Source organism: Myripristis murdjan, chromosome 18 (assembly GCF_902150065.1).
Source record: "Myripristis murdjan chromosome 18, fMyrMur1.1, whole genome shotgun sequence".
NCBI lineage: Eukaryota > Metazoa > Chordata > Actinopteri > Holocentriformes > Holocentridae > Myripristis > Myripristis murdjan.
In genome coordinates this window covers 898,932-913,981 of record NC_043997.1, presented here as the reverse complement: position 1 = coordinate 913,981, position 15,050 = coordinate 898,932, and the positions used below count along the sequence as shown (strand labels likewise).

Below are 15,050 nucleotides of genomic sequence, written 5' to 3'. Positions count from 1 at the left end.
TTGATTGCAGATCCTTTATTTGACTAACCAAGAGAAAAATCCATGACAGTAACTGTTATGGTTGTTATTATTACTTTAGCTAATTACCAGGTCACTTCCTGGTGAGCTTTTATGAATTTGTTGCAGTTATTTGGGGGTCATTTTTTGCTAAGTTGCTTGTTTCTTGTGTTTAAATGCTCGTGAAAGCTTTTAAACACAAGAAACCTGATGCTGATCCAGATGTCAAAGGCTTAATGGAGAAGTCCTGATGCACAGATCTCATCTCAGGTCCTGAAATGGCAGGAATGAGGAACCAGAAACTGCCCAACCCGCTTGATCGCCTTCCCACAGCGAGTAACTTTCCCCTTTTGGTGTCGTCAAGTGACACTGCACATCCTCTCATGTGTAGCTGCATTTCTGCTGGAGAAACCCGACCACTGACCAGCAAACACACAGCAGGCCGACACAGCGCTGAGCTGCTGCCGAGCCGACGCAGCTCGTCCTGCTTCCTCAACGTGAGTTTGGTTCTCTGTTTTGGCTTTTCTTCCTCTTTGTCCAGCTTCTGTGTTTCAGACTCGGTTCCTCCTCCTGGTTCCAGCTGTGTTGTGGCTGTTTCCTCAGCAGCTCTGCTCTCTGTGTCTACCTGGAGACTGATGATGTCACAGAAAGCTGTGCTGTGATTGGTGGCTGTGTGTGCGAGCCAACATTTGGACAGAGAACTTGCTCCTGTTTGTGTTAGTTTCCAGCAGAGAGTGAAGTCAGCGCTGAGCCCCACACTGAGATGAAGAGCCTCCTCATCCTCTCCTGGCTGCTGTGTGTCCGAGCAGAAGGTCAGCACAGCTTCTCCTGTCCAGCAGAGAGTCAGAGGGAAAATTAACTTTAGACGGTTTCTGCTTTCAGACTCAGAAAAATGTGGCTGCAGCTTTTAAAAATATTATTATTATTATAAGTAGTAGTAGTAACTGTAGTAGTAGTAGGAGCAGTAGTAGTAGCAGTAGCAGTAGTAGCAGTAGTAGTAGCAGCAGCAGTAGCAGTAGTAGTTGTAGTAGTAGTAGTAGTAGTTGTAGTAGCAGCAGTAGCAGTAGTAGCAGTAGTAGTTGTAGTAGTAGCAGTAGTAGTAGCAGTAGTAGTAGTAGAAGTAGTAGCAGCAGTAGTAGTAGTAGTAGCAGCAGTAGCAGTAGTAGTTGTAGTAGCAGTAGCAGTAGTAGCAGTAGCAGTAGTAGTAGTAGTAGCAGTAGTAGTTGTCGTAGTAGCAGCAGTAGTAGCAGTAGTATTAGTAGTAGTAGTAGGAGCAGTAGTACTAGAAGTAGTAGCAGTAGTAGTAGTAGCAGTAGAAGTAGTAGTAGTTGTAGTCGTAGTAGTAGCAGTAGCAGTAGCAGCAGTAGTAGTAGTTGTAGTAGCAGTAGCAGTAGCAGCAGTAGTAGTAGTAGCAGTAGCAGTAGTGGCAGTAGCAGTAGTAGTAGCAGTAGCAGTAGTAGTAGTAGTAGTAGTTGCAGTAGTAGTAGTAGCAGCAGTAGCAGTAGTATAGTAGTAGTAGTAGCAGTAGTAGTAGTAGTAGCAGTAGTAGTAGTAGCAGCAGTAGCAGTATTATAGTAGTAGTAGCAGCAGTAGTAGAAGCAGCAGTAGCAGTAGTATAGTAGTAGTAGCAGTAGTAGTAGCAGTAGTAGTTGTAGTAGTAGCAGTAGTAGTTGTAATAGCAGTAGCAGTAGTGGCAGTAGTAGTAGTAGCAGTAGTAGTAGTAGTAGTAGTAGTAGTAGCAGTAGTAGTAGTAGCAGTAGTATAGTAGTAGCAGTAGTAGTAGTAGTAGCAGTAGTAGTGGCAGTAGCAGTAGTAGTAGCAGTAGTAGTAGCAGTAGTAGTAGTAGCAGCAGTAGCAGTAGTATAGTAGCAGCAGTAGCAGTAGTATAGTAGTAGTAGTAGCAGTACTAGTAGCAGTAGTAGTAGTAGTAGTAGCAGTAGCAGCAGCAGCAGTAGTATAGTAGTAGTAGAAGTAGTAGAAGTAGTAGCAGTAGTAGTAGCAGCAGCAGTAGTAGTAGTAGTGGCAGCAGTAGCAGTAGTATCGTAGTAGTAGTAGTAGTAGTAGTAGCAGTAGTAGTAGTAGTAGCAGTAGTAGTAGCAGCAGTAGCAGAAGTATAGTAGTAGTAGTAGCAGTTGTAGTAGCAGTAGCAGTAGTAGTAGCAGTAGTAGGTGCAGTAGCAGACTCAGACTCAGCAGTCCCACATGACTGGATCAGTTTGGGCTTTAATGTGTAACATAAACTATAACAACAACATTTTTATTGTCTTCTGCTTCAAAAGTCCTGAAGAAGTTATCGTAAAAACAACTTGGCAGATAAATCAGCCAATAACACATGAAACAAGACATGAGAGCAAACAAAAACGAGAGAACAGGTCTGTTTTTCTGCCTCGTCCTCAGGTCTGCATGAGGACATCTCGATCACCGGCTGCTCGGGCTCGGGGGGCGAGGCCATGGACGGGCTGGACGCCGAGCAGCGATGGTATGCAGACTTCGTCAACAAGAGATGGGTGGATGCGATGCCCAAGTTCGCAGATCCAGTGACCTGCCCGGGATGTTATGAACAAGCTGTGGCCGGTCAGGCGATCTGCCAACAAAACCTGGCCACTCTTATCAAAGCCTTTGACAACCCGCCGGTGCAGCTCGGTAAACACTGACGCTAACCTGCAACGTTTAATTTACAGCTGTTTAACGACGCAAACTTCACATTTACATTTGAATCTGTTGCTGTAATAAATGTAAAATACTTTTTCATACTTCAGTTGAAGTGAGAGTTGGTGGTTTCTGCTGCTCCATGTGAATGTGATCCATCCACCAGGTTTGGTCCATGAGCTCCTCCTGGCCTGAAAATCAGCGACTCGGACAAACAAACCTGTTCCCTGTGTGTGTGCAGACGCTCCTCGCAGCACCATCTACCCCCGAGACGACGTGCAGCTCCACGTGGAGAACCACCTCATCTGCCATGTGAGCGGGTTCTTTCCCGCTCCTGTCTCCGTCTACTGGACCAGGAACGAGCAGAACGTGACCGAGGGAACCAGCATCAACACCCCGTACCCCAGCAAAGACGGAACCTTCACCCAGATCTCCACCCTGAAGTTCACCCCCCAGCAGGGAGACATCTACAGCTGCACGGTGCAGCACCCAGCTCTGGAGCAGCCGCTGACCCGAGTCTGGGGTGACGCACCTTTCTCACCTAGCTACCCCTGAGCTGAGCCTGCTGCTAACCTGTTAGCCTGCTGCTAACCTGTTAGCCTGCTGCTAACCTGTTAGCCTGACCCCACCCTGCTGCTAACCTGTTAGCCTGCTGCTAACCTGTTAGCCTGACCCCTGCTGCTAACCTGTTAGCCTGCTGCTAACCTGTTAGCCTGCTGCTAACCTGTTAGCCTGACCCCACCCTGCTGCTAACCAGTTAGCCTGCTGCTAACCTGTTAGCCTGCTGCTAACCTGTTAGCCTGACCCCACCCTGCTGCTAACCTGTTAGCCTGCTGCTAACCTGTTAGCCTGACCCCACCCTGCTGCTAACCTGTTAGCCTGCTGCTAACCTGTTAGCCTGCTGCTAACCTGTTAGCCTGACCCCACCCTGCTGCTAACCTGTTAGCCACCTGACAAACATTGCTGCTGACTTTAAAGCTAATAAAAAGTACCTCTAGCTGTAGCCAATCTTAAAACCAATAAGCTAACGAACCTTCATTACTGCCAGTTATGTAGCATCAACTCTAATTAGTCAGTTAGCGGACACTCATTTCAGACACTTAGCTAACAGTAATAACAACAGACAGCTAGCTAACATGAACTGTAACTCTGTGATGTTCAGGTGTCGCTCCTGCAGAAGAGGAGCAGGACCGGCCGGGTATCGGACCTGTGGTGTTTTGTGGACTGGGTCTGACCGTGGGTCTGCTGGGCGTGGTCACAGGAACCTTCTTCTGCATCGCAGCAACCAAATGCAGCTGATTGGCCAGTGCTGATGTTGGCGGAGCTCCTGCAGCCTCCAATCAGGGAGGAGGAGGAGGGTTTCTGGTTTCTGATGTGCTGATGACCTTCAACACTTCAGCAGAGACACGTCTCCTCGCTGCAGCCAGCAGAAATTATTTCTGTCTGAAGAGCTCCAGGAACACCAGCCGGCATAACCATCAGCTGATATAACCTGCCATGGATAATGACAAAATCTGAATTCTATATGGAAACTGTAAAAATAAAGTGATTTGATCAGTCATAGTTTTGAATTCTTGAATTCCAGATGGACACAATCTGAACACAGCAAATTAGCTAAAGAGGAAGAACGAATGCAAAGACAGAACGAAAGAAAAAGAAGGAAGGAAAAAAAATCATGTTAAAATTTAAAAAACAGTAGACAACTGTAAGAATTATATATATATATAAAAAACCTAAGTATACAAATAAAAGATTATTAACAGTTAATTGCTCGCATTTTATAGGCCCATGCTATGTTAGGCACTTGTTAACGATTACCCATTAATTTGTAAACCTTTATTAACTCATTTGTTAAACATCTACTAACATTACACATTATATCACTGTGCTAATGGTTCATTATTGGCTTGTCAAGTGCCTATAATTATCTGGATGGTTATTATGAAGTTACTAATGCTTGGTAAATATAATAATAAATGCTGTGTTGTGCAATTTTAAACATTATTTGGATGAGCTTTATGAAGTTGCAGCTGATGATTATAATACCTTGTTAAACTGTTAATAAATACTTTGTAAACCATCTATAAACATAATTTGGGTGGCTATTACAAACTTACAACTACTGCTTACAACAACTGTCGCAAGCAGCAGTAATAATTACTAAGCATTATTAATGTATTAATTTGACAACTTTATAACAACCTCTAAATAATGTATAACACTTTATTAATGGGTAATAACCCGTCTGTACTGTAAACTGTCTATAAACATTATGTGGATTGTTATTATTAAGTTGCTACAGAAATTAATACTACAAAAAGTTAATAAAACTATGTAGTGCAACTTTAAACATTATTTGGATGGCCTTTAGAAAGTTGAATATTTTTACTTGCACTGCTGAAGCTTTCAAATTTTAAGTGCTGGTGTCGACTTAAACCCCAGAATCACCGTCTACAGCTTTATTTATAAACTAATTATTATAAACAGGAGCTGTAACTTTGTAATAACCAGCCAAATAATGTTTATAGATGGTGTACAAAGTATTTATTAATCATTTAAAAAAGCATTATAATCATCAGTTGAAACTTTATAAAAGCCACCCAAATAATGTTTAAAGTTGTGCTACACAGTATTTATTAACTTTTTTCAAAGTATTATTAAGATCTGTAGCAACTTAATAATAGCTGCTGAAATTATGTTTATAGATGGTTTATAAACAAGTTATTACCCATCAACAAAGTGATGTAAAATATCTGCTCCATCTATCTGTGTAATGTTTCAAGATGTTTAACAAATGATTTAACAAAGTTTTACAAATCATGAAACTGTTAATAAACAGATTACTATGTAATCAGTACATTTCATTTCATTGTTTGTTAACTGTAAAATAACTATTCACCAAAGTTTAATTTACTATCAGTTGAACATTTATTAATGATGGTTATTATAAAGTGTTACCAACTTTACAATTCAAATCCTGCAGTTAAAGTAAGAATGTCTTTAACTATTTTCCTGACTGACACAAAGAGCGACATACTGGCAAAACTTTATTAACCCTGTTATAAATAAACAATAACAAACAGAAACACAAGGACAGAGTGTTCACAGTGTTCACAACACGACAACAGATCTATAACTGGTAGATAAGCAGGAACAGATGAAAATCTCCCATGATGCTCTCTGTGTGGGGCTGCAGCCTTCAGGTCGTGCAGTCTGCCCGGCAACAGGTGATGCTGGTCATGTGATCAGTGTGTGGCTCCTGGGTTGGTTTTTGTAGCAGGACTCAGTTTGAGCTCTGTCAGTGTTTGTTCAGTCAGCAGAGGAACATGGCTTCATCCTTTCTGGGCTTTTCCCTCCTCTTCCTCAGCCTGAACGCAGCAGGTAGGACCACTACTGCTAAAAGTACTGCTAAAAGTACTGCTACCACTACTGCTAAAAGTACTGCTACCACTACTGCTAAAAGGACTACTACCACTACTGCTAAAAGTACTGCTACCACTACTGCTAAAAGTACTACTGCTAAAAGTACTGCTACCACTACTACTAAAAGTACTGCTGCCACTACTGCTAAAAGGACTGCTACCACTACTGCTAAAAGTACTGCTGCCACTACTGCTAAAAGTACTGCTAAAAGTACTGCTACCACTACTGCTAAAAGGACTGCTAAAAGTACTGCTGCCACTACTGCTAAAAGTACTGCTGCCACTACTGCTAAAAGGACTGCTACCACTACTGCTAAAAGGACTGCTACCACTACTGCTAAAAGTACTGCTGCCACTACTGCTAAAAGTACTGCTAAAAGTACTGCTACCACTACTGCTAAAAGGACTGCTACCACTACTGCTAAAAGTACTGCTGCCACTACTGCTAAAAGTACTGCTAAAAGGACTGCTACCACTACTGCTAAAAGTACTGCTGCCACTACTGCTAAAAGTACTGCTAAAAGGACTGCTACCACTACTGCTAAAAGTACTGCTACCACTACTGCTAAAAGGACTACTGCCACTACTGCTACCACTACTGCTAAAAGGACTGCTACCACTACTGCTAAAAGTACTGCTACCACTACTGCTAAAAGGACTGCTACCACTACTGCTAAAAGGACTGCTACCACTACTGCTAAAAGTACTGCTACCAGTACTGCTAAAAGTACTGCTACCACTACTGCTAAAAGTACTGCTACCAGTACTGCTAAAAGTACTGCTACCACTACTGCTAAAAGTACTGCTACCACTACTGCTAAAAGTACTGCTCCAATACTTCATCAATATAGTAAATCAGTAAGTAATTCATAACTCTGTAGGATCAATACGTTAAAGAACCCGTCAGGTTTTCTCATATTTGAAGTTTCACTTTGACACTTTTACAGTTTGGTATTGACATCAAATCTTTTTTTTCATGATCAAATATATTTTTGTTATTTTCTCACAGGAGAGCAAGGCAGTTCCATGCAGTGCACATGTAGTACACACCAGCTATATACATACTACATTGTGACAGATACTGCGTGCTGTGGAAGATATTTTTATTGAACTATGTAGTTACTCAGATAATACTCACAATATGTAATCTGAGGATGTATCTGATGGTTTAACCCCCCCAGGTCGTGTTGCGGAGTAATCTTTGTCACTATGGGGTGTTTCCTCAGAATATGGAATGAAGTTCAGGTGGATCAGGTCTGGTGGTTTTCTGGTGGTTCAGTGCGAAATCTTCCGGCGTGTCGTCAATCAATCAATCCATTTCATTTCCCATCGCTGAAGTCGGAGCTGTGTTTCATTTCCCATCGCTGAAGTCGGAGCTGCGTTTCATTTCCCATCGCTGAAGTCGGAGCTGTGTTTCATTTCCCATCGCTGAAGTCGGAGCTGCGTTTCATTTCCCATCGCTCACTTCCCCTCAGCCACAACAACAGAGAGCAGAGAGGAAGTCAGCAGCAGGAGAGCAGGGGGGTTTAACAGGAACACACCTGTCCTTGTAGGCAGTCAGCGACGTTCTGTTGCTTTTCACAGGTAGACCCACCTGCCGCCTGGAGGAGGCCACGCCGGGCCCTTCAGATGGTTAACAAAGACACGTATGTGATCCCAATATTGGAAGGCAGTGGTTCTCAATTGGGGATCCAAGCACCAGCTGTGGATCTAAGATTTAAAAAAATCACTAAATTACATTAACTTTTTAACAACGTTAAAGTCCTCAGATCAGTCACGTACATTCACACATTAACTTTACGGGGGGGAAACCACAGGAGGCTCAACTGGTTAGGACCAACTGGACCGACCCTCTGACCACAGGAGGCTCAACTGGTAAAGGACCAACTGGACCGACCCTCTGACCACAGGATGCTCAACTGGTCAGGAGGAACTGGACCGACCCTCTGACCACAGGAGGCTCAACTGGTCTGGACCAACTGGACCGACCCTCTGACCACAGGAGGCTCAACTGGTCAGGAGGAACTGGACTGGGAAAATATTTCAGAGGGGGACCACTGCCATACAAAAATAAGGGCTGTGACAAACTTAGGATAACTAAAAGTACATGGATATTGATTGTTTATGCTCATGCAATATTGTCTGGACAATAAATATGAGCTTTTGTCTTTTTTATCGTGTGGAAGCTCACCACGCATTCCTCGTACTAACGTAGCCGCAGCAGCCTGGGTTTGAACCCGGCCCTCTTGTTGCACGCCCGCCCCGTCTTTCCTGTGTCTCTCCACTGTCTTTCTAATGAAGCTCCAGTAGTGATTTTGTTCATGTTTTGCTCTGCAGATGGATTCATGCACAGTATGGTGGATCGCTGCGAGTTCAACTCCACTGAGCTGCAGGACATGGAGTTCATTAAATCGTATTATTTCAACAAGATGGAGCTGATCAGGTTCAGCAGCTCAGTGGGTAAATTTGTTGGCTACACTGAGTTCGGAGTGGTGAACGCAGAGAGATGGAACAACGACACTGCATACCTTGCAGCCATGAGAGCTGAGAAGGAGAGATACTGCAAATACAACGCCGAGCTCTTCACCCACGCTGTTCTGTCAAAGAAAGGTGAGCTGCCGTCGCCCTCTCCTGCTCACCTGCATGCGTCACACACTCACTGTAAAGAAATGTTCAAACCTTTAAGTCCAGTACTTCTCAAACGTCAACCTCTAATCCAGTTTGCTCGACGACCACGGCAGCAGATTGAAAAACCACAAACACAGAGAACTGAACTGATGATAACATGTGATTGATCAAACTCACATTTACAGCTTTCATTCAACTTATACCATAGGCATATTATTTCAGGAATAATGCATAACTGATGTTTTAACATTTTTTAAAAATCTCACGTACCCCCTGCAGTACCCCAACTAACCCCAACCCTAGCCCTAACCCAACGTACCCCTAGGGGAATGTGCACTCCTGTTTGAGAACCACAGGTTTAGCAGGTCTGATGTGTGATTTCCCCGTTGAAAAAGTTTTCATTCAGCCGACTCGCTGACTTATGTATTTTAACTGATTATTTACCCCACTTTCTCATGATCATTGTTAGTTTTCTTTTTTCCTGTATCGTTCATTATTTATAGATTTGCTAACAATACATATGTATGTATATAAAAGTTAGAGCTGTCAAAGTTCATCAGTGAACGCATGTGATTAATTTAATTTGAGGACTTTAACATTGTTAAAAAGTTAATGCAAATTAATGCAATTTTTATCTTTGACCCACAGCTGGTACTTGGACCCCTAATATTATTGATTAATATCATTATTATTGTTAATATGATTGATAATAATGATGATGATGATGTCTCTGGTCCCAGTGAAGCCCTCTCTTGTCACGCTGCGCTTGGTGACGCCCCCTGGTGGGAAAAACACCCGCATGCTGATGTGCAGTGTCTACAGCTTCTACCCCAAACTCATCAGTGTGAAGTGGCTGAGGGACGGAAAGGTCACGACCTCTGATGTCACTACCACCGATGAGCTGGCGAACGGTGATTGGTACTACCAGATCCACTCCCAGCTGGAGTTCACGCCCAGGTGAGTCCAGACCGAGGTTATTAGAGTTCACTGAATCTAAACTCAAACTCAGTGTGATGAATCATTTTAGCTCACTGAGTTAAAAACTTGACTTTAGAAAGAAACCTGACTGAGATGACTGTGTTCTTTCTAAACTAAACCGCAGTGCAGTCAGAGTGTGTGTGCTGGTGATCAGTTTGCTCAGATGTGTGTGTGATGGTTATTGAGACTGGGACGTGGACATGACTGGGAGTCACTGCCTTCACAAGGCGTGGCTCAGGAGGTAGAACGGTCGTCCGCTAACCAGAGGGTTCCCATTTCGATCCCTGGCTCCTCCAGAGTGTGTCAAAGTGCCCTTGAGCAAGACATTGATCCCCTCACTGCTCCTGATGGATGGCGAGGTTACTGGACACCTTGCATGGTAGTCTGTGCCATCAGTGTGTGAATGTGAGGTAAACATTGTAAAGCGCTTTGAGTGCTCAGTAGACTGGAAAAGTGCACTCCATTTAGCATTTATTTATTTACCATTTCACAAAGTTAAGAGCTAATCTGAAACACAAACAGTGGCCAGATTAGAATAAAACAATTAAGTCCCACTGACACTGACTGCAAGAACAACTCAACTCCAACTCAACATTTTCACACAACAACAGCTCAACCTGCCACGCCCCGGTGGCTCACCTGGTAGAGCACGTCCCACCTGAAATTTTTTTTTATAATGAAATAAAAATAAAAACGAATGAAATATGCTATGATGACTCTCGTCCAGAACCTTTCAGCTTCATTTCATCCACATCAGCACACACTAACATGTGACTGTGTGTGTGTGTGTGTGTGTGTGTGTGTGTGTGTGTGTAAGCAGGTCTGGAGAGAAGATCTCCTGCATGGTGGAGCACATCAGCCTGAGCGACCCACTGATCAAAGACTGGGGTAACTACCTGTCTGTCTGCCTTTCTGTCTGTCTGCCTGCCTGCCTGCCTGCCTGCCTGCCTGCCTGCCTGCCTGCCTGCCTGCCTGCCTGTCTGTCTCTCTGTCTGCCTCTTTCAGTAGAGTCTCTCCCCTGTGGTGTTCCTCAGGGTTCTATTTTGGGGCCCCTGTCAGGCACCTTCAGTCCAGTGGAACACTGCAGGAACCGGGGAACATCGTAGTTCTTCTGTGCTGTGATTGGTCGACTGCATGAGCCAACACAAAAGTGCTTCAGAGATAGAGTTTATCATGATTGTGGTTCTTTGTCTTCCTCATATCAGTTACGCCTCTTCCTGCGAGACCAGGGACCAGGGAGATCGCCGTCGGAGCCTCAGGGCTGATCCTGGGTCTGATCTATGCTCTGGCCGGATTTATCTGCTACAGGTGGACAGTCAAAGGTCAGTCCATGGGGCCGGTTCAGACCGGATTAGATCGGTATAGGCCAGGTCAGACCGGTTCAGACCGGTGCAACATGTTACAGGTTCTGAGTGTCGCCACTTTTTTCCGGAAAAATGATCCCAAACTGAGCCTCTTGTCCTCACGTTGCCTCAGCTGCTTCCTGTCAGGTGGCCAGAACTGCCTGTTAAATCACCTCTGGAAGCCTTTTCTGAACTCAAAACACACTTTTATTTCCAGTAGCTCCTACCTGTTTTATTAGTATATTGTTGTATTTTATCTTTTATCTTTATTGTTAGAAATTTTGTTCCATTTTTTCTTTTGTACTGTTGTAATTGCCAGATTAGTCCTGTAATGTTTAAATCTTTATTTAACCACATGTATCATTATCATTACAACTGTTTTACATGCTAACATAGCCCACATGATGTCATTAGGTCTCGTTCATTCCCTTAAATATCATGTGTTCACTTCAATATTTTACACATTCACCCTTTAAATTGAGTACAAAATATATATTTTTTTTTGTTATTTTTCTGTTTTGAATTTTTGCTTAATGTAAAACATCTTGTTAACCAGCTAACCTGCACACATCCCCAGTTCAGACTGGTTGAAACCAGTGCAGACTGGTTTAGACAAGCTCAGACCAGTGTAGACTGGTAATTCAGAGTAGCATTGACCGGGTTAGGGATGTTCAGACCAGGTGTTTTTGACAGGTTACACCATTATAGACCGGTTCAAACCAGCTTGAACCTGTTCAGACCGCTTCAGACTGGTTTAGATCAAACAAGATCAGATTAATATCAGAGTTGTTTATACAAATCTGATCAGTTTGTCACCAGTTTATGCATTTTAGACAAATTAATTTCAGACTGGTTGAGATCAGTTAAAACTAGTTTAATCCAGTTCAGTCTGTCTGTCTGTCTGCCATCAGATCCGTCTCTTCCTGACTCAGAGAAAAACAAGCTCGCCATCGAAGCCTCGGGACCAGATCTGGCTCTGATCTTATCTCTGGCTGAATTCATCTACTGCAAGAAGAAGGTCAAAGGTCAGTCCAGTCGACCGGTTTCAACTGGTTCAGACCAGTTTAAACCAGTAAATGGATGTACCTGTCCACAGCATATTCATACGGCATCACACTCAGGGTGAGAAACCTGACTGTTGTCTTCCAGGCTGCAAGTCTGAGGCCTCGCTCGGCCTGCAGATCTGTTCCTCAGACTGTCCACACTGTTTATCTGCAGGTGATCAGAGCAGATCAGATCAGATGAGATCAGATTAGATCGGATCAGATCAGATCAGATCGGTGTGTCCGGACATCACCAATTGTGAGATACATCCAGTGCACTATATAGTGAACATTAATAATCACTAAACATTTGGACACCCCTACAAAATGGCATAACCACTACATAGTGATTAGGGAGCGATTTCGGACACAGCCATGAAAATCCATCGTCTCCAAACAGCGGCCGCACAAATCGTCTCCGTTGCATCGACAGAGGAGGCTGAGAGTCATTAACGTATCCATGGTAACAGCAGCCGCCCTAATGCACTTCTGTTGCTTAGAGCTGATGCTGTCATTGTGTGTCGCATTTTGAGCATCGTAACATACACTTTGAAATCCAGTTTGAGCGTCCCGAGCGTCCGGACTGAGACACATCTGTAGAAATCTGATCAGAGTCGCATTTCAAACCTCGTCCAGATGTGGTTTGGATCTGATCTGCAAAAAACACATTCTGTGAGTTTTTGTTTTCCGTCCAGACTTTCTAAACTACATCTGGATACAGTCTGGATGTGGCAAAATGGATTTGGGCTGGCAGTGTGAACACGGCCTAGTAAACAGAGGGAATCTGACAATAACTTGATCATTCCACTACCTTCTGACTGATCAGCAGCTGAGAAACGACCGGCTGGTGACCGATGTCTCTCCGTCGTCTCTCCATCGTCTCTTCAGGTGTTCCTCAGTCAGGAGGCGGTGGAACCACAGCAGTTTGTCAGGTTCTCTGTGGTTCTACGCCGAGCAGCTGGAACACAGCAGCACCACGTGGATCTGCTCTATGACAAGTGTCTTTCCTCTTGTGTTGTCTCTAAATCAGGATGGATTCTGGTTCAGACCAGTTTAAACCAGTTTGTCGATGACAGTAACGAGCGTCTCTCCTCTGGTCTTTACATCAGGTCGGGATGTGGCTCTCACAAACTGAGGCAGGAATCCTGAAGCTTCATCCTGCTGAGGGAAAAGGCAGCTGGGAGTTTTCAGTGCTGCCCCCTGCTGGAGAGGAGGACATCCAGGATGGAGCTCAGCTTCCTGCTCACAGCCACAGCAGATTCTCATATTTCTGCTGAGATGTCTTCTGAATATAAAGAACCTGGAAAATACTGACAGTAAAACAACAGCAGTGCAGCCTTGAAACCAACAATAATAATCACAGAACAACAAAAAGTTGATGTGTGTTCATGTATTTCCAAACGGTCATGTAATACATGTCATAGTTACATATTAAACAGATATTGATTACATTTTCTCTGATTAGACACATGACAGATTCTTTAAACCCTCCTGAAAATTTCTTTGTTGGACGCAAATCAGTTGAAATCATCGCCATCATGAATAATCACTTACTGACAATAATAAACACAAATTGCCACTTGATTATTATGAACTGTGATTCTAATGCTGAAGTAAAACCCGATGATCAAATATTTACCTGCACTGTTAACAAGTTAATAGCATGCTGCATTGTTCATTTTGTAAACAAGTCATCAGAAATAAAAAAATATATATATTTGCAGGAATAATAAATAACTGCAGAATCTTAATTGTTAAATCCTCAGTTCTCTGATTTATTGCCTTAATAGCTTCTTAGTCATAATCAGTCATCACCTAATACATTTATTAATCATATAAGAAATGTTTACAAGCAATAATAATGATGATGATGATGCACAATGTGAGTAGCAGCTAATGTTTACAGTAAATAAATAAATAAATGAAGGTAGAGCTGGTGTTCACCATCCTTCCTGAAGAGGGAGTGAGTCCGTGTGGGATCAAACTTTATTTTCAGAAAACCACGACGTATTCATGATGTCACAGAAGCACTACACTACCCACAATCCTAGAGTGTGCAGTGACATCTCCGATTGGTGGAGCTCACTGTTACCACGGAAACTTTTACCATCCCCACAGATGTCACCAGTCAAATGTGATTGCAGTCAGGAGTGAAGTACAGCACCATGTCGATGACCAACACAACATCATCAAAGTATATACAATATATTTTACTATGCACATTATAATAATTATACACCCAATATAATATAATATATAAATTATAACAACTATATACACAATGTAATACACTATACACATTATATACACATTGTAATAACTGTACACACTATAAAACACTATACACATAATAACTGTGCACAATGTACACATTATACACAATATACACAATATAAAACACTACATTATAATCACTATATACACAATATAAAGCAATATACACATTATAATCACTATATACACAATATATACATTATACACAATAGACAATATGAAACACTATACACATTACAATAACAATAAGTACACCCCGATTGTGCACAGACAACCGCTTTTGCCAGTGGAGAGAGGGAGAGTATTAAAACTGCTCAGAAAAGCTTGAAATGTGTCATACAGCAGGCAAAAAGGATGCACAAACAGAAGATAGAGAATAAGGTACAGGATCGAAATAGTAAGGCTGTGTGGGATAGTATGAAGCTGGTAACTGGCTGTGGTGTGACCAGAGGGGGCCTCATGAAAGAGGGGGTCACTCCTAATGAGGTAAACTCTTTCTTTGCCAGATTTGATAGGCATGACTTTTCCAGTGAACAGGCCCAGGTCTCTCTATCTTTGTTGCAGAGAGATAGTGATAGCACACTTCCCCCTATAACCATCACAGTAGAGCAAGTTCACCATCAGCTGAAAAGAATTAAAACCAACAAGGGAGCTGGTCCTGATGGTGCTCACCCACGTGTTTTAAGAACCTGTGCAGACCAGCTGTGCTTTGTGTTT

The 15,050-nt window shown here is 42.9% G+C and overlaps 2 protein-coding genes across 5 annotated transcripts; both read left to right on the top strand.

The window, feature by feature from the left end:
- Nucleotides 1-362: 362 nt before the first annotated feature.
- On the top strand, nt 363-4,259 carry LOC115376680 (H-2 class II histocompatibility antigen, A-U alpha chain-like). 3 transcript variants are annotated; one of them, XM_030076426.1, is made up of 5 exons: nt 363-494; nt 719-809; nt 2,394-2,639; nt 2,887-3,168; nt 3,823-4,259. In XM_030076426.1, exons 1-5 carry the CDS (start codon nt 381-383, stop codon nt 3,942-3,944), a joined length of 855 nt encoding a protein of 284 aa, XP_029932286.1. In that variant the 5' UTR covers nt 363-380; the 3' UTR covers nt 3,945-4,259. The 3 variants fall into 3 exon arrangements, with proteins under 3 accessions (XP_029932286.1, XP_029932284.1, XP_029932287.1); XM_030076424.1 differs by having other exon boundaries at nt 3,808-4,259; XM_030076427.1 differs by lacking the exon at nt 363-494 and having other exon boundaries at nt 642-809; nt 3,808-4,252.
- Nucleotides 4,260-5,919: 1,660 nt separating this feature from the next.
- Nucleotides 5,920-13,693, top strand: LOC115376679 (H-2 class II histocompatibility antigen, E-S beta chain-like). Of its 2 annotated transcripts, XM_030076422.1 has the most exons (7): nt 5,920-6,026; nt 8,405-8,677; nt 9,436-9,652; nt 10,494-10,561; nt 10,879-10,995; nt 11,928-12,041; nt 13,169-13,693. In XM_030076422.1, exons 1-7 carry the CDS (start codon nt 5,972-5,974, stop codon nt 13,192-13,194), a joined length of 870 nt encoding a protein of 289 aa, XP_029932282.1. In that variant the 5' UTR covers nt 5,920-5,971; the 3' UTR covers nt 13,195-13,693. The 2 variants fall into 2 exon arrangements, with proteins under 2 accessions (XP_029932282.1, XP_029932283.1); XM_030076423.1 differs by lacking the exon at nt 10,879-10,995 and having other exon boundaries at nt 5,922-6,026.
- The last annotated feature ends 1,357 nt before the right edge of the window (nt 13,694-15,050 follow it).

Coding starts and splice junctions, on each gene's coding strand:
- LOC115376680 (XM_030076424.1), top strand. CDS start 381: ATGTGTAGCTGCATTTCTGCTGGAGAAACCCGACCACTGACCAGCAAA. Junction 495..718: donor GCTCGTCCTGCTTCCTCAAC/GTGAGTTTGGTT, acceptor TGTTTGTGTTAG/TTTCCAGCAGAGAGTGAAGT. Junction 3,169..3,807: donor GCCGCTGACCCGAGTCTGGG/GTGACGCACCTT, acceptor TGTGATGTTCAG/GTGTCGCTCCTGCAGAAGAG.
- LOC115376679 (XM_030076422.1), top strand. CDS start 5,972: ATGGCTTCATCCTTTCTGGGCTTTTCCCTCCTCTTCCTCAGCCTGAAC. Junction 6,027..8,404: donor CCTCAGCCTGAACGCAGCAG/GTAGGACCACTA, acceptor TTTGCTCTGCAG/ATGGATTCATGCACAGTATG. Junction 9,653..10,493: donor CAGCTGGAGTTCACGCCCAG/GTGAGTCCAGAC, acceptor GTGTGTAAGCAG/GTCTGGAGAGAAGATCTCCT.